This window comes from Dendrobium catenatum, unplaced genomic scaffold (assembly GCF_001605985.2).
Source record: "Dendrobium catenatum unplaced genomic scaffold, ASM160598v2 original_scaffold_208658, whole genome shotgun sequence".
Lineage (NCBI taxonomy): Eukaryota > Viridiplantae > Streptophyta > Magnoliopsida > Asparagales > Orchidaceae > Dendrobium > Dendrobium catenatum.
Window position 1 is genome coordinate 214,839 of NW_021527071.1, and position 27,700 is coordinate 242,538.

At 35.9% G+C, this 27,700-nt stretch overlaps 1 protein-coding gene and 1 long non-coding RNA gene across 2 annotated transcripts; both read left to right on the forward strand.

Annotated features, from left to right (window-relative positions):
* Positions 1-348: 348 nt before the first annotated feature.
* On the forward strand, positions 349-4,484 carry LOC114578892. The gene is made up of 2 exons (XR_003699808.1): positions 349-1,282; positions 1,434-4,484. It is a non-coding gene; the product is annotated as an uncharacterized LOC114578892 (long non-coding RNA).
* A 4,737-nt stretch (positions 4,485-9,221) lies between these two features.
* On the forward strand, positions 9,222-27,413 carry LOC110109953 (7-hydroxymethyl chlorophyll a reductase, chloroplastic). Its single transcript, XM_020841186.2, has 14 exons — positions 9,222-9,236; positions 10,718-10,769; positions 10,864-10,926; positions 11,095-11,192; positions 11,868-11,903; positions 11,995-12,056; positions 20,905-20,932; positions 22,799-22,878; positions 23,016-23,085; positions 23,175-23,232; positions 26,157-26,221; positions 26,311-26,405; positions 26,489-26,588; positions 27,091-27,413. Exons 1-13 carry the CDS (start codon positions 9,222-9,224, stop codon positions 26,583-26,585), a joined length of 819 nt encoding a protein of 272 aa, XP_020696845.1. The 3' UTR covers positions 26,586-26,588; positions 27,091-27,413.
* The last annotated feature ends 287 nt before the right edge of the window (positions 27,414-27,700 follow it).

The following is a 27,700-nucleotide window of genomic DNA, read 5'->3' on the forward strand; positions in this document are numbered from 1 at the left end:
GATGTTGTTTTTCCAATTTTAATGTCATACGATAAGCCTCGTCAGTTTTAATGATATGATGCAAATTGAGTTGATCTTGAATTGACCACTTTAATCCATTGATGTATCTTGAAACAGTTTTTTCTTCATATTCTTCTAAATCGTTTCTAGATTGAAGTTTGTAAAACATTTCAGTGTATTCTTCAATGGATTGATTTCCTTGTTTCAGATTATTAAATTCTTGGAATATAGTTCGAGCATGATCAGTTGGCAAGAATTTTTCTTTCATTTTCTCCTTCATTCTTTCCCAATTTTGGACTTTTTCTTTTCCCCTTCTAAGTCTATTATTTTGAAAGTTTTTCCACCAGAAAGTTTTAAGCTAGCAAAACGAACTTTCCTATCATCAGGTATTTCTTTCCACTCAAAAAATTGATCTATCTTTTCTACCCATTCAAGAAATTGATCATGTTGTAGCTTACCCTCAAAGTTAGGAACATCAATTTTAATTCCATAGTCCCAATTTCTTTGTTGCCTACGACGATTTCTAGGAGTCTCTTCTTCACTTTTAGAAGTTTGATCATTAGGATTAGCATTAGTGTTGTTAACATTCAAGTTCTCAATTGCTTCAGCCATGGTATTAATCTGTTGTCGCAAATTATTCAATTGTTGCATAAGGTTTTGCCAATCAGCTGGATTATTAGCCATTTCAGAGAATAGAAAAGATTCGCCAAATAAAGCCAACAAAAAACCAAATCAACTAAGGATGAGAACTTGCTCTGATACCAAAATTGATGTATGCAACTTGAAGCAAAACGCAACGAGAGAACAACAAAGAGAATCGAGACCCACATTTAGAAATTTAAGACACCACTTGGAGAACAAAATAAGCTAAATAAACAACTAAATTTCAGAATAGAAAAGAAGCGATCATCCAACAAAGCCAATGCAAAAGAAAGTTAGCAAAAGAAACAAACTAAAAACAAACAAAAGCTTTCCTCAGAACATCCTACAAGAGGACTCCTCACATGCACCGATTTTAGGAACCAAGGGTCCACCACTGCAAAGGGGTCCAACGTCCTTCTAAACTCCTCCAGCAAATGTCACCAAAACAGCCAACAAATCCACCAAAACAGCCAACAAACTTTACCAACGGAACTAGAAGAAAGATACAGGTGGAGTGGAACTTGCATAGAGAAGAAAGAGGTTAGAAGCCCAGACGAAGGGTGGAGAAGCTCGCAAGCCTTCCAAGAGGTAGAAGAGGGAATGAACAAAGCTCTCAAGCTTTTCCAAGAAGAACCCGCAGGTTATAGCAACTTTGCTCTCAATATTCACCAACCCATTTCATCTCAAAGCATCTCATATTTATAGGCAATAGAGGGGAATCTAAACAGCCCAAAAACACTTCAATTCCACACATAAATGGGGAATTGAAAAGCCAACTGGTTTATGTACAGAAATTCCAAACGACTAAGCAAACCACAAGGAGAAAGCCACGGTTCCAGCAGCCAAGCACAGGAAACCAGGAGGCAAATCTCGGGTCCAGCAGGTAAGTTCATTTCACGGTAAAAAGGGGGGCCACAGCTGTAAAGTACGCAGCTACCCGAAGAGGCAGCAGCAAACCGTGGGAGAGAAAACCAGGAGAAACGCTGCAGCAGCCCAGGAGTCAAAAGGAAGGTGAAAAAACAAGTTCCACTCACCAAATCTATTCCTTTTTTCTTTAATTTCAAAGCTAAACATGAGCTCATAATGAGCTGCACTACTACTTGATATTAATGAGCTGTCACCACTAGAATTCCAACAACTAAAGCTCAAACCGAAAACAGCCAAGGCCCACTTGAAACCAGCAAACAGCCCAAAGGACAAGGTGGATCCCAAAGCCAGCAAACCCAAGGTAGGCATAATCCAAACCTTTTCCTACCTTGATCATTGGATTTACCACCATCATTGGATAGCATAAAAATAAAATAAAAAAAATAGAAAATATAACTAATATTGTTCAAAACAAAAATAATGCAAAAATCTAAATGCATCAGGGGGTAATGTTAGACCAGCCTAAGGTCTGGTTGAACCGGTTCTAGTGTACAGGCGTAGGATCAAAGGGGGAGGGGGATGCATGGATGGGCCCACGCCATAATGAAGGCTTGGTTTAGGAGGGAAAATTCGAATTAGGGTCTGTTTTGGGATTAATGAATTTTCCTTTTGCTTTAAGTAATCTTCTTCTTGCTAGGGTTAGGTTTTATCTTGAATTAAATCTGAAATTTGAGATCTTTGGCTTGAATTTGGGCGCTAGACTTCGGCTAGAGATTGGAGAGCTGAATCTTCCTCTCGAATTGAAGATTTATTGTATCGGGTTGTTTCTTTTTATCTCTTATTGAATTTCAAGTGCTTGCCTTGCTATTTCTCTACAAATTTTATAAAATCTGCTTGGTGTTTGCTGAATTTCTCTGAAATTCAGCACATTTTCTCTGATTTGTTGGTTGTTTCTTATCAGTAAATTCAACCCTTTTTAAGTATTTTGATCATTTCAAATCCTTAAAACACTTTTGTGATTGGCTTTTTTACCTTATAGATGCCTTTGTGATCACTCCTAATAAGATGTCATTAGCATAAACAATAACTATGATGAGCTTGCTTGTGCATGCGTAGTGAAAATTGAATGATTTGTGATGCTATTGTAAGGGAATCTTGAATGATATGTGCAAAACTATTTAACCCAAGCTTGTGGCCTCTATTTAGGCTCATTATATACTGTCTGAATAAACATATGCTTTTCTCCCCTGAGCAACATATTCATGAGGCTGTTCTATTTGAATTTCCTCATTAGAGGAATACATTACTTAGATCCTTTTACAGTATAGACCACTCTTAATTGATGGTCATAGATTGGACAATTCAGAAAAAGTTAGCTTACCAACTCGGGAGAAAAATTTAAAATAGTTTGTCCCATATACCTGTGTGAACCTTTTTGCTGTCAATGGATATTTATATAAATCGATCAAGCCATCAAGATAAAATTTAATAGTGAACAACCATCCATATGTAATATGTTTAACTAAAGAAGGGGGAACAACCAAATCCTATATTTGACATCTTATTATAACACTTATCTTGATATCCGTAACCTACTTCCAAAGAGTATTCTTCAGTATGTTTTGAGGGCTTGGAAAGAGAGATAGATAATATAATACTACAAATGTATGGTAGGAAGAACTTCGGTGATTAAATGACATAAGAGTGAATTGGATGAGCAGTACATTACCTTTTATGTTTTCATAGGGCAATTAAATATTTAGGTTAAAAAACTCATCAATAGGTGGATCCAAAGTTAAATCTAACATTGTGGATCGTAGTATCACTATGGAAGGTGGTCAAGGTTATCAAGAGTAAATTTTTGAAGGGATAAATGTAGCTACATAAGCTTATAGAGGAGGAAGAATATGTGGTGAAGGCATCTCAGAGGAAGAGGATAGGGAAAAGAAAGGTGTGCTCTCATGACAGTAACATCGGTTGAAGTATATAAGCATCAGGTAAGAGGATCATGCCATATATATCCTTATGATTGTGACAATGCTTAGGAAATATGCTTCAAATGACAGTTTTTGTCATATGAGAAAAAATCGTGAACAAAGAAGGTGCAGCCAAATATGTTTAAGCAAGTGAAGTTTGAATGGGAAAAAGGTGGAAACGGGTGAAAGATTATTGAGGAACGGAGATGGGAAATGGTTGATGAGATCGTAGGTTGTTAATATCACAATCCCTTAGAATTGATAAGGGATATTCATGTAAAATATTAATATCCTTGCAACATTAAGTAGATGATGGCTTTAATGTTCAATAATATTATTCTGTTGAGATGTGTAAAGAAAAAAATGAGCGTGAAATTGTAATTGCATAAATTTAAAGCATTATTAGTGCTTAAATTTTTGATTAAGATGGAAACAATGAACTTTTATGTCTTGATAATAGGTTTGAAATACATTTAAGGATCTTTGATCAACATTTGAGCAAGTAGATGTAATTGACCATGAAATAATCATACTGAATGTAACAAAAAAGTATAATCCTAGGTAGCTAAAGATATAACTATTATGGGCTCCAAAAATTTGGGCCTCAACAGCTCTTAGAGAGCGTGTTTTCTAGGTCATAGTTTTAGAGGACAGATTTAGTTATAGATAAGACATTAATTAGGGATTTTGGCCTCATTTTGTGAAGACTTTAAGATCTGGTTTCAGGTTTTCTATAAGTGCAATTCCTTATGGTTAATTATCCCTTCTAGTGACGAAAGAGAATCTTCGATTAAGGCTAGTTGTTACAAACTAAATAGTTTTGTGTATAATGGCAATTTGATTGAGGATTGAGAAAAATATATTGGTTTTAGCTTAAGTAGGTGTTGGGGGAATGATAACAAATTCGATCAAGATCCCGTGATTTTATTTTGGGTTTTAATAATCATTGGTCTACTTAGCCAGCGGAGATAGTTGACCCAACCGGACAAAATGACCCTTATCAACAGTCATTGGTTGCTTTATCTAAGGGTATCTTATAGACATGGGGTAGATGTTTATTTAAGGGGACGAATTTTAGTTGATCTTATTTAATAGAAACCTTTGTGCACTATCAAGTATACCCTATGATTCACAGCTCAAGGGTTTTCAAGTTGTTGGGGAACTTGCGGGATTTGATTGTGATCATAATTTAATAGTGTCATTTTGTTGTGAAACCATCTGATTAGAGGGCCCTGATTATAAATGATTACCTATTTTGCTATTTGGTGGCAAAATCTTTGGTCAGAAGATATATATCACATTCTTATTGACGAGAGATCGTAACGATATGCCTAAAAAGGCATTGACTCTTTATGATTAGGTTAATTTTGAATGTCACCCTTGATAAATAGTTGCGGAGAGTGGATTGTTACTTATTTTAAGAATAGATTTTACTTGTGTTTTTAAATTTTGTTATTTTTTTTTTGAAATTTTATATTTTTATATGGATGTAGCTTCAAAGTGATTTGCATTGAGATTTGGGGTAATTTTGTAGATAAAGCCCCATTCGGTTGATTTTTGCTTTTTACATGGCCATCAGCTGGGTTCAAGTCTTGTCGACTCTAGTATTGTGGACATTGATGATCAGACTTGAAATATAGGACTCATGACTCTGCTCTATGGGTAAGGCAGTCTGTTCGAGAACATCTTGTAAAATGAGAGCTTAAATTTATGCTTGAAAGGTAATTTGTGAATTTTTAAAAAATTGTGGCTTGTTTTCTTTTGCAAAAAGAGTTGCACAATACTCGGAGCAGGGTAAATTCAAATTTCATCTTATTTTTAGTTTGTGAATCATTCTCAGACTTTGTGTTCGAGTATTTATTATATTTGTCAGAGTACATGTGTATCCTTCTTTTATGTAGATGCTTGACGCTCTGTCACATTTCTCAGTGCATTTGTATGACATTGAATCATTTTTTGATGCACTTGCACATTCATATGATTTTCGATGCACTTGCAATGTGCATTTGCAAAAGAAAAGAAGTGAAGTGTATTAAGGATGAAGAGCAAAAAATGTTTTTATCAGAAGAGGATATTCAACAAAGGTGGATGAGATATTTTTATAAACTTTCAATAAAGATTATGTGAACGCGTTTGACTTTAGTGACCTTAGCATCCTAAATGAAAATAAAGATTTTTATTTTTATCAACGTGTTAGTAAATCAAAGTTAGAGAGGCTTTAAAGAAAATAAAGTGTGGAAAAACTATTGGATCCAATAGAGGTGTGGTGGAAATGCTTAGGAGATGAAGGAATTTCTTGGCTTACTAAGCTTTTTAATGTTATTTTCAAGACTAAAATGATGCTGGATGAGTGGAGAATGAGTGTGTTGATTTCTATTTTTAAGAATAAAAGTGATGCACAAGATTGTGCGAATTATAGAGGAATTAAATCAATGTGTAATACTTTAAAACTATGGGAGAGAGTTATGGAGCGTAGGTTGCGACGTGATACTAATGTTTTTCAAAATCATTTTGGATTCATGCCGGGTTGGTCAACTATGGAAGCTATACATGTATTGAGAGGTTTGATGGATAAGTATAGAGAGAATAAGGAGGATCTACATATTATATTTATTGATTTAGAGAAAGCATATGATAAAGTTTCAAGAGAAATGCTTTGGAGAGTTCTAGAAAAGAATGGGGTTAATAGTGCTTATATTCAAGTCTTTAAGGATTTGTATGCAGGAGCTTTTGTTTTCAAACTCAAGGTGATTTGACCAAGTATTTTCCTATTTCTGTTGGATTACATCATGGATCAGCCTTAGTCCCATATCTTTTTGATTTAGTCATGGTTGTTTTCACTAGACATTTGCAAGAGGTTGTACCCTGGTGTATGCTTTTTGCTGATGATATTTTTCTTGTTGATAAGACTAGAGAGGGAGTTGAAGGTACACTTGAATTATAGAGATCAACCTTAGAATCTAAAGTATTTCATTTGAGTAGTCTAAAACTGAATATATAGAGTGTAATTTTAGTAATAATAGTTCTTGTGGGGGGATTGTGACTTTTGGTAATCAAGTCATTAATAAGAGTACACATTTTATATATCTTGGGTCTATTGTTCAAAATGATGGTGAAATAGACGGGGATATTATTAACAAAATGCAAGTTGGATGGTTGAAGTGGAGGAAAGCATCAGGCTTGTTGTGTGATAGAAAAGTCTCCCTCTGTAGGCTCCAAAAATTCGGCCCCGGCCTCCCCGCTGCTTTTTGGGGGAGTTTTAATGGATTTAGTTCCGAGGTAAAATTTGGGAAGGCAGATGAGGTTTGTAAATATGACACTACCCAGAGATTTCACCCTCATTTTGGGAGGACTTTATGATATGAGTTTTGGTTTCCTATAGGCGCAAGCCCTTATAGTTAATTACCCCTCCGGATAACGAGAGAGAACTTTCGATTAAGGCTAGTCGCCAAATGAATACGGAGAGATACGTGTTATCTGGCATATAGTAGCAGCATGGGTCTAAATATTGGAAGTTGGATATTCAAAATTAAAAAAATTTCACCATCTTGTACTTAAAGCGTATGGTGGGGGAATGGATGATGGACTAGATCAAGATCCGATGGTTTCATCGTCCTGGGTCATCATGGTCCCTAGTTTACTTAGAGGAGTTAATCGGCCCAACATGACAGAAGGATCCTTGCGGCAACCATGGGTTGCGTCATCCAAGGGAACCTTGTAGACCTTGGTGAATATTTGTCTAAGGGGATAAATTTGAATCTACCTTAGCTAACAGAGGGGTGCCTTATCGATAATATCCTATTGATTCATATCTCAAGGATTTGATGTCATTGGGGAGCATACGGGCTCTAGCCATGACCATAATGTAGTGGTGCCATTTGGCGGCAAACCACCCTGTTCAGAGGGCCCCGATCATAACCGGTTATTCTGTGGTGCCATTTTGTGGCAAAACTGCCGGTTAGATGACACATGCCACGTCCTTGCTAGCAGGAGACTGTTTGAGAATGAATCCTAATAATCTTCTAGCTCAGACATTATCTCTTTATGAGGTGAAGTAATTTTTCAATTTTTTCACCTCGGTAAATTGTTGCGGAGGATGGATGGATTTTGCACTACGTGTTTGATGGTTTATTTCATATCTTAAATATATTTGGAATTTTGGAAGTTCAGTTTTGGAATATTTGAGAATTTGAGGAGGCATTTGAAAATATTTGGAATTAACCTCTCTGGCTGAGATTTACATTCAACACGACCATCATCGGGGTATATTAAGTCATTTTATTTTGTTGATTTAACCTTGTCGACTCTGTCTATTGGCAACAAAGGATCGAGTTTCATGGATTTTATGCATTTATTAGTAAATTTTCTTGATTATAGGCTATGTTGCACCGATATGGATACGACATGATACGGGACACGGTATAATAATTTATAAATCATGCATAAAAAATTAAGAAAGCAATCAAAGAATAATATTTGAAATTAAAAAAAAAATGATAACAACATTATTTGTAGCCTTGTGGCTTATAATATCCAAATATAAGTAAGCATTAAATGTCTAGTACAACAATAAAAGCAAAAACATAAATTGTCTAGCACATGAAGTTTCAACTATTCAATAGAAGGAATGACATGATTAGCTTCTTCAGTGGTTTGTCTTTGAACTTCTATATCATCTTCAATAAATATCATAGCTTCTAATTCAGGCTCATCAAGTGAAAAATTAGTAATTACTAATATTCTCATAGCATCAAGAGACTCAAATCCATCTCGGAAATGAGAGAACCTTGCTCGCAGTTGGGAAAGTAAATACGACACATTTTTTTTTTCGGATTTCTTTTTGTTTTTCAACGGACACGCGTATCAGATACACTTGTCCTTTTGAAATTAAATAGTATTTTAATTGGATACGATTTTCGCGTATCCGACACGTATCAGTGGTGTATCAGAGGCGTATCTGTGTATCAGTGTATCAGATACAACACGCCTTCATAAATAGGTGTATCGGTGCAACATAGATTATAGGCCTTGAAGGCCTAATATAAACGTATTTAATAAATATCTTAATCGACGCTATGACTGTATATTTGTTTGATAGTTGGAGTTGTGTCGACTCCTATCTACTCACATAGAAGTATCGAGCTTGAACTTGAATTCACTTATTGACTCGCGCAACATCCCTAGATGTCACGTGTGTATTGATAATACGCTCGCCTGGGCCCATGCAGTAGCACATGCTTTTCAGTGCATTTTGCATATGACACATTTATTTCAGTGCATTTTGCATATGACACATTTAATGTGTATGACATATCTGTGTGTTTGTATACTTTTTGATTTGAACAATGCATTTACATAATGTGAGTGATGCATATATGTGATTTTCACTATGCACTTATATGACTGTTATATGATTGACGTAATATATTTGCATGATTAACACAATGTATATGGAGAATTGATATGACAGATATGCATAAATGGTGCATAGTATATTTGCATACATGTTTGCATATTTGTTTACAGATGCATTTATATGTTTGTATGCACATTTATGTTTTTGGTTATGCATTTGCATGTTAAACATGTGCGTAATATTTGCATTTATATAGTGCATTCGTGCAGTGCAATCGCACATTTTAGATCGTGCGTTTGTATGACACACCTATTTGAATTTTGATGCATTTGCATAATGACATGATCATTAGCATATGTAGGAAGTAGTTTGCATGATCAATGGTACGTGTGCAGGTTTGTTAGCGTGCTTATATGATTGGAAGTATGCATGTGTGCCACATAATGTATTTGCATCATGCATTTATATATCTTTGGTATGCGCGCATCATATAATAGGAACTCTTAGACGACACTCTCTTTCAGTGATTTGACATGATGTGCATATTTTGATTAGTGGTCGTATAACCCATGACACATAACAGTGCGCTATTTTTTTTCTTTTTAAAGATAAATGTTCACGAGACGTACAAGCCATTTATAGGGCACGTACGAGCCTCCTAACTTTAATAGGTTGCAGGGATGCTACCTAAAGCACTTGTGCACCCGTGACTTGCAATGTGATGGATGGTTCTTATTTTTTTATGAAGTGTTTAACTAGAAAATTACCGGTGATATGCAGGGGTTCTTATATGTTTACAATTAATGTAAGTACCCTTCGTAGGAAAGGTAAATAACTTTTTTACTTTGTCCCTTCTTTTTTTAAAGATAATTATTGCCCGTATTTGAGTGTATTCACGCTCATATTTCACATGTTGGTAAATACTCGAGGAATCCAAAGCTGGAGCCTCAAAAATGACATCTTAGGATTCTAAGCTGATGGGGGCTGCAGGCGTACCTTCCATGTCTTTTAGCAAGGGGATCCTAGGCTGGCATGGCCTGTAGGTATACCTTCATATTTTTTAGCGAATGGATCCTAGGCTGACGGGGCCCGCAAATAATTTGAATTTTGTATTATAAATAGGAGAGTGGCTCAGTTTATTTCTTCCACACTTCATTTCTACAAGAAGTGTTATTGGGGAATTTAGTTGTGTGTGTCAAGAGTTAGGAGAAAGAGGTTTGGTTCCTATCGTTGGTGAACAACTAATTCCTCTACAAATTCAGTATAAGTTGTATTATGTTATAGTATGTATTTTCTTTCATATTTGCTTTCAGTGTTGGAACCTAGGGTGTCATGTATTTTATTTTTTTTGTAGACTTAAAACTTTAGGTGAATTTTGATTTCTTTAAAATTTTTCAAGTCCATAGTTATGTTGAAATTTTTGGCAGTACCCAGCGTTGTCCCCGTGTAGGGGGCTGCATCGGGGTGCGTAAAACCTTCCTGCCTGCCAAGAAAGGCAGTCACGGTAGTTGTTAGGTGACATTACGGCTGCAATCTCATTCCCCATGTTGTGGGATAAAAGGCTTGATGTTGTTGTTGTAACATTCTTGCTTCTCCTGTGTCTTGCTCTTCTAGTACAAATGAAAGTGTTTGTTTGCTGGGAGTGTCAAACTGAAAATCATTATAATTTTTGTACATCATATTTTAAATTAATGAAATGCAAAATTTCCTTTGACTTTGGAGCTAATAATATTATTCATTTGCTCCACGGTCACCTAACATATGAGAAGTTTAGAATCTCTCTCTTGTTCATGCATTGCATATCTCATGCTTTATTGTTATTATGCAAATGTTTTGTTGCTTTTTTTATACAACATTTTTTGGTGCTCGTTAACAGGCTGCCGGAGTGAAGCGCCTTCTTTTTTGTGGTGTTGGTTGCCAAGTGCAAGGTACATTCTTGTTTCTTATTTTTGTTCAATAGGAAACTTCTTTCATTGTTATAACTTGCCACTATTGATATGCAGAGTGATTTCTTACCTGCAGCACTAAGATCTGTGGAGAAATATCTTGGTTTGGAAAAGCTTTATGTACTTGGCACAAATTGTGGTAAATGATTATTATTATTGTTATGGTTATTATTATTATTATTATTATTATTTGATAATTTGATTAGAATTCTTATTTTGTGGTGAACTTGTATTTTAAGCTTCACATCTCATGTTGCATGGCACAAACAAATAATAATCAGCAATTTGATCTATATTCAACTTGTAGTGGACAATGGAACTCGCTCAGGTTTAGATAAGTTCTTGAAGGCCGCAAGCAGTGATCCAGAAACGGTTATGCATTATGAGTTCATGCAAGACTATAAGGTTGGTAAATTTTATGTTGCTTTGTCTTTATAAATGGATGAAAGGTCATATCTCTGCACCTCATAGTTCATTATTCTCTTTCATTTTCTACATTATGCCATTCTTTGTTCGATCCTTGGCTGCTCTGGTTTCATTCTACAAGTACTCACGTATTTGTTGTTGCTCATCTTTTTTTTTATTATGCATTAGCACTTTCAATGCTTGTTGCCCTATGTTTGGCTTTCATATACTTGACTGCCTGAATTCTACATCAACCATCCTCATTGATTAAACTCAAACCAAGGAGGCGAGGACCCTCTTCCTAGTTGGATTAATCTTCAGTTCCATTTCCTTACAAGATTTGAAGGGAAGAAAAAACCCCCTAACTTCTATCTCTAACTTGTCTCAAGGCTTAATAAATAGGATATTACTTTGGTTGCTCCCATGCCATTGATTCAGATTTTAATGAAACTTGGATGGCTCTAAATATCTTGGCTTAAATTTCTAATCATCTCCTTAATTGCCCTCTCATTAAAATCCTGTTCCTTCATTTCTTTTGGTGAGTGCCCCTTTCTCAACACGTGACCATTGAATGTTAGTTCAAAAAGTTTCTGTAGCTGTAGCTTGAGTAGAAAGTTTCTCAAAGAAACTTGTTATTACTTAGAAGTCTATACGTGACAGTTGTGGCGCTGACAGGTTCACTTGAAGCATTTGGATGGCCATATTGAAGAGGTTTAATTTCCTACTCCTATTTTTTAAATCTGTACTTTATTATATCAAACTTTTCTAAGACCCAACTAATGCAAACTCTTTAAGAAAGCAGGTTCCTTACTTTTGCCTACCAGCAAATGAACTTGTTGATGTCATTGCTCCATCTTGTTACAGGTACTTGAATTTACAATACATTTGAATTATGATATATCTTAAAGAATTTCCGAAATTTGAAATTATGGTCTAGTTATAGCTGGTGGCAGTCAATAGAGGGCATGACCATAGCAATAGATAGATCGCATTCATTGCGATTCCTGGTTCATGAGTTTGAATCAAGAAAACATTCATTTTGCATAGAAGGGGTAAGGCTGCATATATTAACCCCTTTCCAGACATCGTAGTGGCAGGAGTCTCATGCTTGCACCTTTGTAACTGCTACCATCTATTATATTTTTATCAGATTGGTTAAAATCAGTTTATTTCACTAGCTTGTTTTTACTTTTTGAGGGAATCTTTTTTATGAGGACATCGAAAGATCAACGGCTACGATCTGGAGTTTATTTTATTTTTGATGTGTCTTATGTACTAGTTTTTTTCCCCATTTTACCCCTAGGGGTGGTCATGTGGTGTTGTAGCCCGAAGGGCGTTTTAGTATTTGTTTATTTTCTTTTCATGAGGCCTATTTATAGGCTAGCTCACTTGTAATTTGGGATGATGATTTGATAATGAAAATTTCATGTGTTTTCTTCGTCTTCTTATGTGAGCACGAGAGAGAAGGGAGAGAGAGCTCGAGGTGAGCAAGCGCAATACCCACCATTCGTTGGAAGAGTCTGCGACTCATGGTTTTAATTTATTTTCTTCTTCTCCTCCTTATCTCCACCCCACCCGTCAACTCCTCCTGGCTTTCACTGCCAGCCATCTTCCCCACCCAAATCACCCCACAACTCCACCATCTCAAGCCCACCCGCCAACCTAGCCTCATCCAACCCAACACCTAGCCACCCCTTCCCTTTTGCCGCGGCCTCCCCTCTTGCTCCCATTCCATTATGATGATTTCAATTATCATAATTCCCTTCCTAAATTAACTCCTAGAGGAAATGAACGAAATTGATTTTATTTGAAATTTGAAATTCAAATTTCAAATATTTTCCTTATTTGCAAATCCTAATTAGGAAAGTGCATAAAATGAATCCTATTTAAAATTCAAATTAGATTGGATTTCTTAATACCTTTCCTTATTCCCATGAGTTATTTTGGAAACCTTAAATCCCTCCCCACAATTCCTCTTCCTCCCTCCACGATGTCGTCGACCCCTCATTGGCCACCTCACCCTTTATAAAACCCGAAAACTGTCGTTCGAATGCGTCGCACGCATTTTGATGCACCACGATGAATTTAAGCAAAATTTCAAAGTCGTCGGAATTCCACAAAATAAATTTTATTAAATTCTACGTGAAATTTCGATCAAAATGGTATAAAGAACATATACCAAATTTCGCACGGTTTGGGAATTAAAAATTGCCGAAGATAATTTAAGTATTTTTACCTTTTCTTCCATTTTTACCCCTCATTATAGAGAAATTAATGGGAGAGGGGCACATGCGTCATTTTACCTAATACTCATCTTAAAACACTAAGGGACCGAAATAATCGGTTGGTCCCTTGTTCTTTCCTTCGGCCGAAAGAGAGGAGCGGACGGGAGAGGGGGGGAGACCGTCGGGGGACGCGCGGAATCCGGCGACGCTATTTTTCGGCGTGCTTTTGGAAGAAAATCAAAGGGAAGGCTTAGAGAAGAAGAAATGTAAGTTTTTCATGCAAGAAACTTCTCTATTTTTTGAGATTTTTCTTGGAGAAATTTTTAGGGTTTTGATTTTGTTGGATTTTTCCTTAGAAAAATGTTAGGGCTTGATTATGCCTATGTTTCTAAGTCATAAATATGATTTTTTCTTAAGAAAAACTTAGGTTCCAAAATTAGGGTTTCTTTTAAACATGAGATTTTGTTTAAGAATAATGTTAGGAAGGATATAGAAACATAATAACCATGAAATTTAAAGTTTTTCTTAAGAAATTTTGGAGTTTTAAATTAAGGTTTTTCCTAATTTTGCATTTCTAAGCTTGTATGTTAACTAAACTGGTTCCTAAAGGTTATGGGAGATATCTAATTAAGAGAAATTGAACTTTTTGAGAAAAAAATATTTTTTTCCTAATTTTTTTAATGTATTAATCCGAAAATTTCATTTAAATTCTATGTATTTAAAGGAAGGAATGTGATAATATAAGTTCATAATAAAGTAATTATCTATTAGGATTGATTTATGATTTATTTAAGATATATGTTATATGTGATAAACATGCTTATATGGTTAACTAAATGTTTTAGGATATGGGTAGGTGAATGTGTATTAGTGAGCTTAAGGGAAGTGATTAGCTATGACTTGAGAAGGGTTAATGAGATATAGTGAATTTAATTGACATAAGAGGCTTATGTTGTAATGTTTCTCTTAAGTTTTGAAAATAAGAATTAAGGAGAGGTTGTTGAAGTGAAGACTTTTAAAGAACAATTGAGGTTGAAATCTCTTACTCTAAATATTCATGTTCCTTTATATTTTTATTGTTCTTTTATGTTTTATTCTTTAGTTGATTTGATACATAGCAAATGCATATCTTTAGTTGATTTGATACATAGCAAATGCATATGATACATAGAAAATGCATATGAAATGTCTTTATTATTTGATAGAAATGTAGAAATATTTTTATGAATCAATGCATCGTTGATGTTTAAAATTTTAAGCATTTCATAGAAGTTATTTAATGTACTTACTTTATGATTAAGGCATATGGTTATTATAAAAATGTTACATTTCATACCTATGTTTCTATGGAAAGATTATGTAAATGATTGTGCATGTTGAAGGCGGAGTACCAAATATGGTGTGAAAGCACAAATATGGCTCTTATGAGCAATACGAAATAAAATGACCCTTTGGGGCAAAAGAGGAAAGGAAATGAATGGCCAAAAAGATATTTATGTATCTGATTAGTACACTCCTGATACTCCGGTACAGTTGTATAAGATAAAACATAAGTAAACATATGACATACATAAGTTATGAGATACATAAGACACATGACATACATCAGGCATATGACATACATCAGGCATCTGACATACATAAGACGCATGACATACATAAGGCATATGACATACCTGAGGCATCTGACATACATAAGACATATGAACTATCATATCACATTTAGCTTATACATAAGAATTATCATGTGTAGCAAAATAATCAAGGCATTTCACTTCTAGCATATATATAAATTTTCATTTTAAAAGACATGTGAAAATGTTAGGGTTAGAGTTTGTGTTAGCTCATTCCCTAGTGTTGGGATACTTTTCAGGAGAACCAGCTGCAAAAAATGGCTGACCACCCTTGGTTCACCTACAGTCGTAGAGGACCGACTGACAAGTTCTTATATTTTCTTAGTTGTAGTTTACACCTTTTTGAGATGTTTGACATGCTTGATAATGTAACCACCTCTGTACATGTGAATCCTCTCTTGAAGTGATATGAAATAATATGCAGTATTTATTATATATTTGAAAAATTTTAGAGGCGCTTTTAGTTTCTTGTGGAGTATTTTAGATTAATTCAATGCATGTTTTAAGAAAGGTTTATGTTATGAACATCTGATTCCATTCCCGCCTCGTCTACATGAGCTCACCAGGCCCGGGTCGTGACACCCTTAATGATGATTAATGTCATCATTACCACTTATCAAAATAGCCCCATTGATTTAGGAAGATAACCCCTCAATTTGAAATTCAAATTTTGAATTTCAAAATCTTTCCTAATTTGACAAAGCTATATTTGGAAAGTTTTAAATCTCATTCAATTTATTTTTAAATTGGATTTGATTTATGCTTACTCTTCCTTAGGAAACTCAATTTGGAAGCTCTTAAATCCCTCCACAAAATCCTCCTCCCTCTCTTAATGCCACCGGCCCCTTGATAGGGCTCCACCTTGGATTTCCCTCTTAAGCCCCAACTCAATTTTAATTTGAAATCAAATTCAAATTCTTTCCCTCCATTTTCACTTAATCTGAAATTAATTTTATATTTCTAATAATTCTTCCTAATCCTAACCTAGATCTAGCTGCCCCCTCTCTCTCCTCACTCGCTCTCTCCTATTTGAATTGGGAATTTAATTACACGTGCCACCTAAGCAAGTAATTAAATTCTAATATTATTCCCACAGCTATCCATAAAACTCCCCACCACATTCCCCCAGTTTTTGTGCATCCAGATGGCGGCAAATCCTGAATTTCTCCTCTCCAACTTGCTGTCTAGAATTCTGGACAGGTTCTAAGTGCTGCCATGAGACTCAGAACATAGGAAGCTGCTTTGTCCAGAAGAACTACAGCAACAGAAACAGCAGTTCTGCTGTTCCCAAGTCCTCCAGCTGCTGTCCTAAATCTCCGAACAGGATCTAGGTTGCTGTCCAGATGAAATTCAGCCAAAGGAGGCGACTATCTTAACCGGAAAGACCTTCTAGTTGTTGCCCCTAATGCCCCAAACCAGGATTTGGTGAACTCTTTCCCTCACTCTTTTATTTTCCTTGTTACTTTCAATTGTGGAATTAATTGATTCATCGAGATCGTGTTAGTCATCTGCTAACGCCTAGAAATTGGAAGAGTTGATTGAGGTATCTTCTTGTAGAGACTAATCTTTTGTTAGCATTGAGATTTATTGTTCAAAATCAATCATGTATGCAACATTCAATTAAATTGACTGTGTTATGATCTTAACTTCTATGCATGTGATTTAGCCTAAGCTTGTCTTACCACCCTTGTGTTTTATTTTGTCTTTCAAAATCACTCTAAGGATATAATTATTGTGCTCTAAAAAAATTAAGCGTGCAAATTCATTAAGTAATTCATCTTCGCATGTTCGTTTTACATCACTTTTGTTGAAATAAAAATTGAGAGCACCATGTGGTTGCCAATGGTTAGCTATAGATTGATAATATTTGTGATGTCAGAAATTGCATGCTTACTATGATATTATTATATTGTTCGATAGCAATAAAAATAGAGAAAATAAAACTCAAGAGGAAGAAGCAACGATGTAATTCATTTCAATGGACCATTAAGATGAAATTGTCGTCAATATTAATACAAAGATAAGTATAGGATCACTATCACAAGGGCAGAGGTTGTTGCATAGCTGTAGTTAGGATTTGATGGGATCTTTTGATCTCAAGATTGAGATGGACTAGAGGAGAAATTGACTGCTAACAAATAGAATTCCACATTGAACATGATTATATGAGATGGAATGCAAGTGCTCCTAAGGGAATAAAATGGGACATTGAGAACCTGTACGAGGCAGCAACAATTGCAGTGGAAATTTCTGAAGTGTAGTTAACTGGCATTGCTAAAATAATAATGTCTGCCAAATCATATTTACCAATGGGAATAATGGAGGGAACTATATTCGTTATTCAAAGACAGTTATAGTGTTAAAATAAAGTAATGGGAGGAGACATAGGAAAGAATAACTGAAACCATGTTCTCACGTTCCCATATCATACACACAATGCAATGGAAATAACTGCTATGCGATCCCTACAAAGAGAAATAGAAACGAAAACAAGAGATTACGCTTACTGATGAACTTGAGCCGAAAGCCCCGTTCGTTTTCGAGCCCTCTTCGATGTGTTGCAGTTAACCGCCTCTATTTCTTACACAACCCTCCTACGGGTCTCTCCTATTTGGTTTCAGACCCACGCCCGGTGAAACCCGTCGTCCGTCCGCCTCACCTGCAAGCGGCCGGCACATACTGCCACTCCCAACCTCCAGATGCAGCATCTCCCGACCAAACAACACCCCATTGCCTTCGCCTTAGTCCGAACCTCCTAAGCCTTTCCGAGCCCGCCTCCCTTCGACTCGGTCTCATGCGAACAACCATTCGTTCACCTCCCGACCCGCCTCTGTTCGATTGCGGTACCCTCGTGAAACCACGAGCTGTGAATTTGACCCCTCTTGCACCTGCGTCTGTCCTCCTGTGCAAGGATGGGACCTCACGATCTTGTAACTCTCTCTTGCGTTCGATCTTGACACCAGGCCATTCAACCCTGCTCTTTGCAACCGACCTCCACAGTCGAGCTGCCTTCGTCTACACCCGCAAGGCAAACATACAACTTAAGCTTTGGTTTGTTCCACACACTTAAGCCTAATGCTTCTTGATTTGAAACTGGGAGCAAGGAAGAAAGGGTATATTATATTGTGTTATTATTATTAATAGAATATTAATAATAATAATAATTACAATTGAAGGAATTTATTGTATTATTAATAAAATATTATTAATAATAATAGTTGTAAATTATTAATAATAACTAATAATTATTATAATAATTATTGTTGTTATGATATAAAAGAAAAGCATATGGCGTAATTACCAAATCGGAAGGTTGAAGATGCATTCAAGAGTGATATGCCCCTCGAAGCCCTTGGACGTTGATTTGATCCGGTCGAGCGGATTAAAATGGCGAGTACCCTCCCTAACCTCCCCTCGCGGGGAGGGGCGCCAGAAGGTTGTCGAGTTTTAAATAGGTACCATAGTCGCTAAAATTGGAGTTAAAGACTAAATTCGGGGTCAATTCGCTCCCCCAAAACCCTCGTCGTCAATTTGATCCAAGCGGGCTAGAAAGGGCAAGTGCCCTCCCTAACCTCCCCTCGTGGGGAGGGACGTCAGGAGGTTGCCGAAATTTCCCCGAAAATATTAGACTTAGTGCGGATTTTTGGAAAAAAATTGGAAAAAGATATAATTGATTAATTTAACTTTAAAATAATAATTAATTACTTAATTGTAATTAAATGAGAAATTCTAATTGAAATAAAATTGTTAACTAATTAGCTAATTAAAATCTAAACTTAAATCATATTAAATAAATTTGAACCTTTAAAATTCATATATTTAATTTTGAATATAAGTTAATTATTTGAATGATTAATTAATTAATTTAACTCTAATTTAAATAATTAATAAAAATCAGAACATTTATTAAAAAATTTTAATTAAAACTTTAATTGAAATAATCAAGAGAATATCTTTTAATTCATTAATTTAAATCCTTTATATTAATCAAATTTATCGAGTAATTAAATTTAAATAATAATACAGTTAAAATAACTAAATAATTTTAAAATACATTTAAAATCAATTAAATAGCTGAACAATTAGTTTAAATGCTTTTAATTAAAATTAAATATTAATGCAATTAATTCAAAATTAAATAAATGCATTAAATAAAAGTAGAACAATGTTCACACTAAATCAAACACCATACGGCTCATACTAAAACCCAAACTCCTAAAAAAAGTAACCAAAACATAAAACAGAAAGAAAGGCTCCAAAATCCCAAAACTACACTCCTAGTAAACAACAACTCACAAACTCAAACTCTCAAAGCTCTCTAGCTCCTACAACTGTTGCAGGTACCACATACTTGCAAGTAAAAAAATAGAGTATTAGTACAACATAGTAAAAAAAAACTAGTGCTAGTAAAGAAAAGTAGGTGCTGAACAAACAACATGGCTAAAGTAGAACGACAAGCTACTTGGGTAAAAGAAAACTACAAGCACCATTACGAGCATAAAACCACAAGTACACTACTGAATGCTAGAGTAGAAAATAACTGTTGGGTAGTAAATGTCAAAACAACAACGATTGCAGGCTAGTAAGTGTCAAACTAGTGAACAAGCAGACTAGTAAACGACTAATAGCTAAAGTCTAGTGTCAGACTTGTACACAACTGCAAACTAGTGTACCTACAGTACCAATCTACCAACAATTAACCTCTAGGCTACTTTTTAATAGGAGCTGTAAGTCCCATCTCAATTAGGATGTTAGGGAAACCTTTCCCTAAATAAATAATGCATCCCTGATAACCCGGGCCACCTTTAATAGAGGCCATATGACATGCTAATTGGGATACTTCTAAAGTGAAGTAGTAAGACCCGCTTTTAACTCACACATGTGCAACCTTTAATTGAGGCCGTAAAACTTACTACAACGACTACTTTCAATGAACGTAGTAAGTCCCGACCCAAATCCAAACTACAGGCAAACTCCTAAATGGGGCCATGGGACCTAACCAAAAGCTAAACTACGGGCAACTCCCAAGTAGAAATGCAAATCTCAACCTAAACCAAACCAACCTACATCTATCCACTTTAGTTTACTCGGGATTTCTAAGAGGAGGCAACCAATGAATGTTAATCAAATTCCCTGGACACTACAATCAATGTTTGTTAGTGTTGGTCGACTGAAACCAACGGTATACTCGGGACGACAGAACAATGGGATCTTGATCTTGTGTATCTTCATCCCTCATAAGTAAGACTAAAACACTGGCACATTTCTACATTTCTTGCATAACTAAATATACTTTCATCTTTAATCGAGAGTGCTCTTCTACGCGTAAGAAGGGGTAATTAACTGAGGGCTGCGCTCATAGGAAGTGGAACATCATAATTAAATAAACCATGATGTCGTTCATCAAGGGAAATCTGATTAAATTAAAAATCCAATCTACCTCGGGAAAACTGGTACCTTAGGCTTGCGAAAGTGGGGTTTGTGCCGCCCAACGACATTTTCACCTTTCATGAGGGTGAACATCTTTATTTCATGAAATGTGACTTTGCATGCTGCTGCCATGATTGCATTCTTGAATTCAAGATGAAATCAGTTGAGGCGATAGTGAAAACCACTTAGCTTTATCTATCTAATATTACCAGATCAAATAGTTATTTATTGATTATAGTGTTGCTTCTCCTGAGGCTTGTGTGATAGTGACATGGAATGTCTTTCCATTCTTATTTTCAGTAGTCACCTAGTGGTTGTGTCTTGCTCTCTAATTTTCTGCTTTATATTTGTGTCAATATTTCATATAGCTAGCTTGGACTGAAATCTGAGGCTAACCCTCTTATTTGTTTATAATTTTTGCAGCTGCTTTGACTACACCAATGCATTGGCGGTAAGCCTGCTGTACTGAGTAGACTTCTACTTCAATTATCACAATTTTAATTGATAGAAATGAAGTATCTGTGGCTCCCATCAATATTGTGTTGAGGAGAGTGGAAATCTCATTTTAAACTTAAAATCTCTTTCCAAAATATGTTGTCTTACAATAGAAAATGTTGGATTTACAAGTTGAAATTGTTTCAGTTGATTATAAAGTCATTGGTAAAAGTGCCATAAGGAATACCAAATTTTCATTTGGTATAATGCAGTGTTGAAACAATTTTTTGCTTCTTGGTTATGATTGAATTAGGACTGTACTTGCACGCACAAATTACAGGCACGAATATTTTATTCTTATGTAACTTGATTAAGGTCATTCTCTACAACAACAACAACATCAAGCCTTTGTCCCACTACGTGGGGTTGGCTACATGAATCTTTTTTCGCCATTGCGTCTGGTTAAAAGTTAAATTTTCATTTAAATTTAATAAAGAAAGATCATTTCTAATATTTTCTATCCAAGTCTTTTTAGGTCTACATCTACCTTTCTTAACATAAGTCAAATCTAATACCTCAACTTTCCTAACCGGGTCATCGGAAGGCCTTCGTTTAATGTGACCAAACCATCTAAGGCGACTCTCTCTAATCTTATCTTCCACTGGAGCTACTCCAACCTTTTCACATATATGCTCATTTCGTATCCTATCTCTAAGGGTCAAGCCACTCATCCACCTAAGCATCCTTATCTCTGCAACACTTAACTTAGTATTATGCTTCTCTTTTAATGGCCAACATTCGGTACCATAAAACATTACAGGTCTCACCACCATCTTATAGAATTTTCCCTTAAGTTTGAGGGGAACTTTTCTATCGCACAATAAGCCCGATGCATTCCTCCACTTCAACCATCCAACTTGAATTCTGCTGATAATATCCCATCAATTTCACCATCACTTTGAACAATAGATCCAAGATATCTAAAACGTGTACTCTTATTAATTACTTGATCACCAAAAATCACAATCCCATCACTAGGTCTATTGCTTCTAAAATTACACTCCATATATTCAGTTTTAGATCTACTAAAGCGAAAACCTTTAGACTCTAAAGTTGACCTCCATAATTCAAATTTACCTTCAACTCCCTCTCTAGTCTTATCGACAAGAAGAATATCATCTGCGAAAAGCATACACCAAGGTACATCCTCTTGCAAATGTCTAGTGAGAACATCCATGACTAAAGCAAAAATATATGTACTTAAGGCTGATCCTTGATGTAATCCAACCGAAATAGAAAATACTTGGTCAAACCACCTTGTGTTTGAACACAAGTAATAGCTCATGCATACATATCTTTAATGATTTGAATATAAGCATTATTAACTCCTTTCTTTTCAAGAACTCTCCATAGCACTTCTCTTGAAACTTTATCATATGCTTATCTTAATGATTAAGGTCATTCTCTTTGTATGAATAAATCTGAGTATTGAGATCGAGATTTTTACTTAAAGCATCAAAATGATTACTTAAGAAGTTTCCTAGCAGTCATTTTATCCAACCTGTTTGCCTATCTTTGACTAGGTTCTTTTCTTCCGAGTTTTTCCCTTCAAATTTTCTTTTGTTAGAGAACTCAAAAGCATATTTAGATGCATAGCTATGATTTGATTACCTACACGTAAAGTAATATGATCCTTTTGATTGAACTACTAAGTTTCAAAATTTACTGATGGTTGAGGAGACAGCCTTTTAATTAAAATGACCAAAGTTTCCGTACTGTTTCCTTCTTCAAAAAGTTTAGATTCTTTTTATTTGGTTTTGTAATGGACACAACTATATTTTTTTGATGGGTTTTTGATGCGTTAAAGCTCTTGAAACTTTAGGACCTGGTGGTGGGATACATGGCAGTGCCCAAATATTCTGGATTAAGCATGACAGAACACCCACAATACATTACTGTCAGGTAAAGAGTGTACCGCTTGTGTAAACTTCTATTCATCGTTCTCAATGAACTTTATACTCTGATTGTTAGTATATATGAAGCTGTTAATTTTCTTTCTTTTCTACTACTACACATATTTGAAATTATGAAAAATGCAGAAATGAAAGAGGACGGGAGATGCTTAACCTAGTTGAGAATCTTTTGGAGATAACTGATACAACCAGCAGTGTAAGGGAAAAAGTTGCATGAATGTTCACATGATGAATCATTGCAGTTGTGAAAGCTTGTCTGGTAATCCATGTAAATTTTCATTTCAGGGAAGCAGAAGACCGTTTGTTATGGAGACGGTTAATGCAGATGATAAAGCCAAGTTAGGTATGTCTAGGGGCAGAGCCAATTTTTTTTTTGTAGGGCACAAAATAATAATTTTAAAATATGAATAATTTTATTTTTTCATTAGATCTCGGGACCAATATTGGTGGTTAAAAAAATAGAGTTTTAATTTCAAAGAATTATATATATGGCATTGCAAAATATATTACTGAGCCTCACCTTTATGCATATCACTTTTATTTTCTTTATCTGATCGTCATTATTGAAAATATTAGTCATTATAAATATTATTGATGTTTCACAAAAAAATGCTTTGATTGGGCATGAATCTCGATACAAATCTGAATTGAAAATGTTTGAAATTAAATTTTGGGACCATCCAAACTCTGATTTTAGCAAGCTTATAATCAAATTGATCATTTTAAGGAGGCGGACCCGAGGACACCAAATTCAATCCAAACTGAGCCCAAATGAGCTCAAATCAAAGGATCAAAACATTGTTGGAAGCTTCAAAACATTGATTGATGACAAAATAATATCCAAATATGACATGCTTATAGTCGAATCGAGGCACTCGACGAGATGAATCCAACGAGTCCAAGATCACTCAATTCTAACATCAATAAACGCTCAATGATCAATGGAATCAATATGAGCTATCCGATGAAACACCCCAAAATTGTCTTTAATCTTCTCCATATTTATTTAGTCACTCCAAAAATTATAAATAGACCCCCATTCTTTATATGAAGAGGGGAGAGGAAGGTGGAAGTAGGGGTATTACTTCGGGTCAACGGGTTGGGTTCGAGTCCAACTTGAGTTGACCCGGGCGTAAACGGGTTGACCTGAACTTGACCCGACTAGCTAAATGGGTCAGGTTTTTCAACTCGACCTGACCCGCGCGAGTTACTGGTTTGACCCGACCTACGAACCCGATTAGCTAAATGGCGTAGGTGGTGAGGCAAGGCGAAGAGGCCGACGGTGACTGGATCACTGGTGAGGCAGAGCAGGCGGTGAGGCCGACTGCTTGACGCCTTGAGGCCAACGATGGTGAGGCCGACGACTTGATGCCTTGAGGCCGACGACGGTGAGGCCGACGATGATGGCTTGACGGGTCGCATTACTCGCGTACTCGAGTTTGTCGTGGGTGCCGTTAGGTCATGGTAGCAGCAGATCTAGGATGGAGGAGATGTTGCACTACGGAAACTTGTAGGACGGGACAGTTGAAGCTGAAGCGACGAGACTAGATGCGGACAGCAGACGGGATGATTGGCCTCAAGCCTGGCGCGGACGGGACAACAATCACGTTCTCGAATCAATTGGGTTGACTTCGGGTTGCCGGGTCAACCCGAACCTGATTTGATTTTACAAACGGGCTGAAAACTCTAACCCGAACCCAACCCGTATAGCAAACGGGTTGACTCGAACCAAAATTTTTCTTATCGGGTCCGGGTTGGGTTTCGGGTCTGGTCAAATTTTGACACCCCTCGGTGGAATAATAGAAGAGCTCTGGAGCTTGAGGAATCTTGGAGCTCTACCCCGACAACATCATCGACGAATCCAAGCCATAGCTATTGAATCTCTGCCCGACTATCGTTGTTGGATCTCTATCTAGCTTCCATTACCGGGCCTTCCTCCGACCACTGTCGCCTACCAATAACTGTCCCTTCGACCACCACTGCCAAACTATTGTCCTTCCGACCTCTTTTGCACCCCTAATTATGGTCTCTCCATCCACTATCATCTGACTACGGCTCTACGGACCAAACAAATAGGCATGTACTCTCTTAAGAACATTTGCTATGTTGTTCTCCAACTATGTAATATGCTTTATACAATATTTATTTGCTACATTAAGCCAGCACTCTTCTCTGGAGAATGACATCATTTGTAATCAACCACCAACACTAGTTTAATCATTTCGACTGGGCAAGACCCTGTGAATTTTCCCATTCGAGGGTTTTTCACGTAAATTTTTTGGCATCTTTTATGATTGCTGCACTCCTCTATTCTATTTGTTTGTGTGCTGAATCTTCGTATAAGGCTAAAACGCTAAATTTTATATTTCTTTACCGTTGTGAATATTCTAGGATGCAACAATTATTAAAAATATTTGAAAAAAAAAAAAAAAAAAAACAGGTCTAAACATTTAAACAGTATTTTTATCAAATACATTAGATTTGTCTTAAAATATATATAATAAAAATTAATTAATTAGTTATAGATTATATTTATTTTAAAATAAACTGAATAATTTTGATTCATTCTAAATAATGCCTATCAGAAGATTATCCTATATCAAATTATTTACTTAAAATTTTAAATGAGTAAAATATAAAATGATGATTCTCAGAATGATTGGACCTACGTTTGACATTTTTCATCCCAATCAGAATCTAACATTTTTGGACTTCTCATTCTCTTGTATTTTGGTGGCAATTTAATGAATCTCTTAACAAAGTGTTCCAGATGGGAAGGCATTCATCTTCTTGAATAGGCAAAGTGTTCTTGATGGGAAAATATTCATCTTCATGCATACTATTTTCTCTTTGAAATTATAGCATTAGAGCCTTTAATAGTAATTTATCATATTAAATATTTAAATTTTAAAAAAAGGCTGATGGGCCAGTGGGGGCCCATGCCCCCAGGGCCTCCATTCTAGCCTGCCTTTCGGCATGTCATTGCCTAAATATGAAATTCTAACTATTTCTCCTTGGATTTATCGTTCTACTATATTGAGAAAACAACTTCAGATGTTGCCTCCATTTCTGCTCTCATTTGATAAGCCTTTTGCATGCATACAAAAATCATGGAGGCTAGTCAAATAATAAATGAAAACTCATAATGTTTCAAGACCTTTTTCTTATTGCTGGATGGACTTTCTTTATTGAAATGCCTAGTTTCTCATGCCTTGGAAAGAGATCTCTAACAATCTATTTTAAAACGGTCTATTTTAATCCTTTCAGGAAAAGGTCCCTCTCAGCAAGTTCCTCGATTCATTGGCAATTTGATTGCATTCATGTTAAATTTAGTAAGTTCAACGGTCAGAACCATAGTTTCTTCATAATTGTGTTTCAATATCTGATTAATTGTAATCTAAAATTGATTATGCTATTGCAGATTGGACCCAAAGGCCTTGAATTTGGTCGATATTCTTTGGATTACCATACAATAAGAAACTACCTGTATGTAAACCGCCAGTGGGGAAAGCAAAGGTGGTATAGCTAATCTCTGTCATTTTGTGTCTGATATTTTAGTAGATTGCCTCTCAACTATCAATATAATGTTTTGTTGACAGAGCTGAAAGACACATGCCGTCATATGCAAAGAAAATTGTGGAATTGTATAATGCAGATGGCCGTATAGATAAAATGCTTTCAAAGACATCGAATTAGGAGGTATGCTGAATCTCTTATTTTTATGGTGGTATATTTAACGAACCTTGATAAGTAAGGATTGATATCTGTGTCAGTACTAAATTGACACAGATAGCACAAAGCTTTCTCTCTCCTAGGAGGGAGGGATGGAGAAACTATTCTGTGTGGTCACTGAACGGTCAAGAGGCGAATCAGAATGCATCACGTCACACGTTATCGAGCTGTACACAACAAAAAAATGACGTGGGGCGTTCTCATTGGCCTCTGGACGCTGTTCGGTGACTACACAGAATAATTTCTCGGAGGGATGAGGGAGGAGAGTACCACAAATTGAATTTTGTTGATCTCCATTAATGTGGGGACAATTTATGTTAGTCTACAATCTCCCCTCATCAACTCACTGTGGTTCTTGCTGTGATCTCCCATTGCTCTACTTAGGGAAATGCTCGTCGTTGTAATTTTATCACTTGTGTCCCCTCTGAAGCAATTTTACCTCTTTTATTTCCTTTTGATTGTGAAGCAGGATCTGTGTTGCTGAAAGGTTTGAAGACCGTTAGCTGCATATAGTGAGAGGTTGATACTATTTCTTTGTTGTCTGAAGTTCAGATTAGCCTTCCAAGTTAGGTAATTTTTGCAGGACATTTCTCTTGCTAATTTTCCTTGTTGATGGGCCAGGTTAGAGAGTGGCTGAAGGATTGAAGTGCTTGATAGGAAGATAATTTTAATATGTTTGATTGTGATTTTACTTTCACTATTTCTCACTTTCTGCTGAAATTTTAATGGTTATATTCATGGAATTTGTGAGCTTTGATGTTTGTGTTAGTTTCTAGAAAATGTTGATATCTAGCAAGGTTATTTTTATTTCTAGGGCTCATTCGTTTGCATATAGATGGAACAAATGTTTTTAAAAATAATGATTTTATTTTTATTTATTTTGCATGTGAAAATAAAGTCATTTCATTCAAGAAGATTGTAGATGCTTAAAATTCATATTGAATTAGAAGGTTGTCCATACATTATATATATAGTCAATTCGGGTCAGTGGGTCGGGTTTGGGTTGAACCCGACCCGTTTTTGTAAAGCCAGGTCAACCCGAACCCGACCATATATATATGTAGTCTATTCGGGTCAGT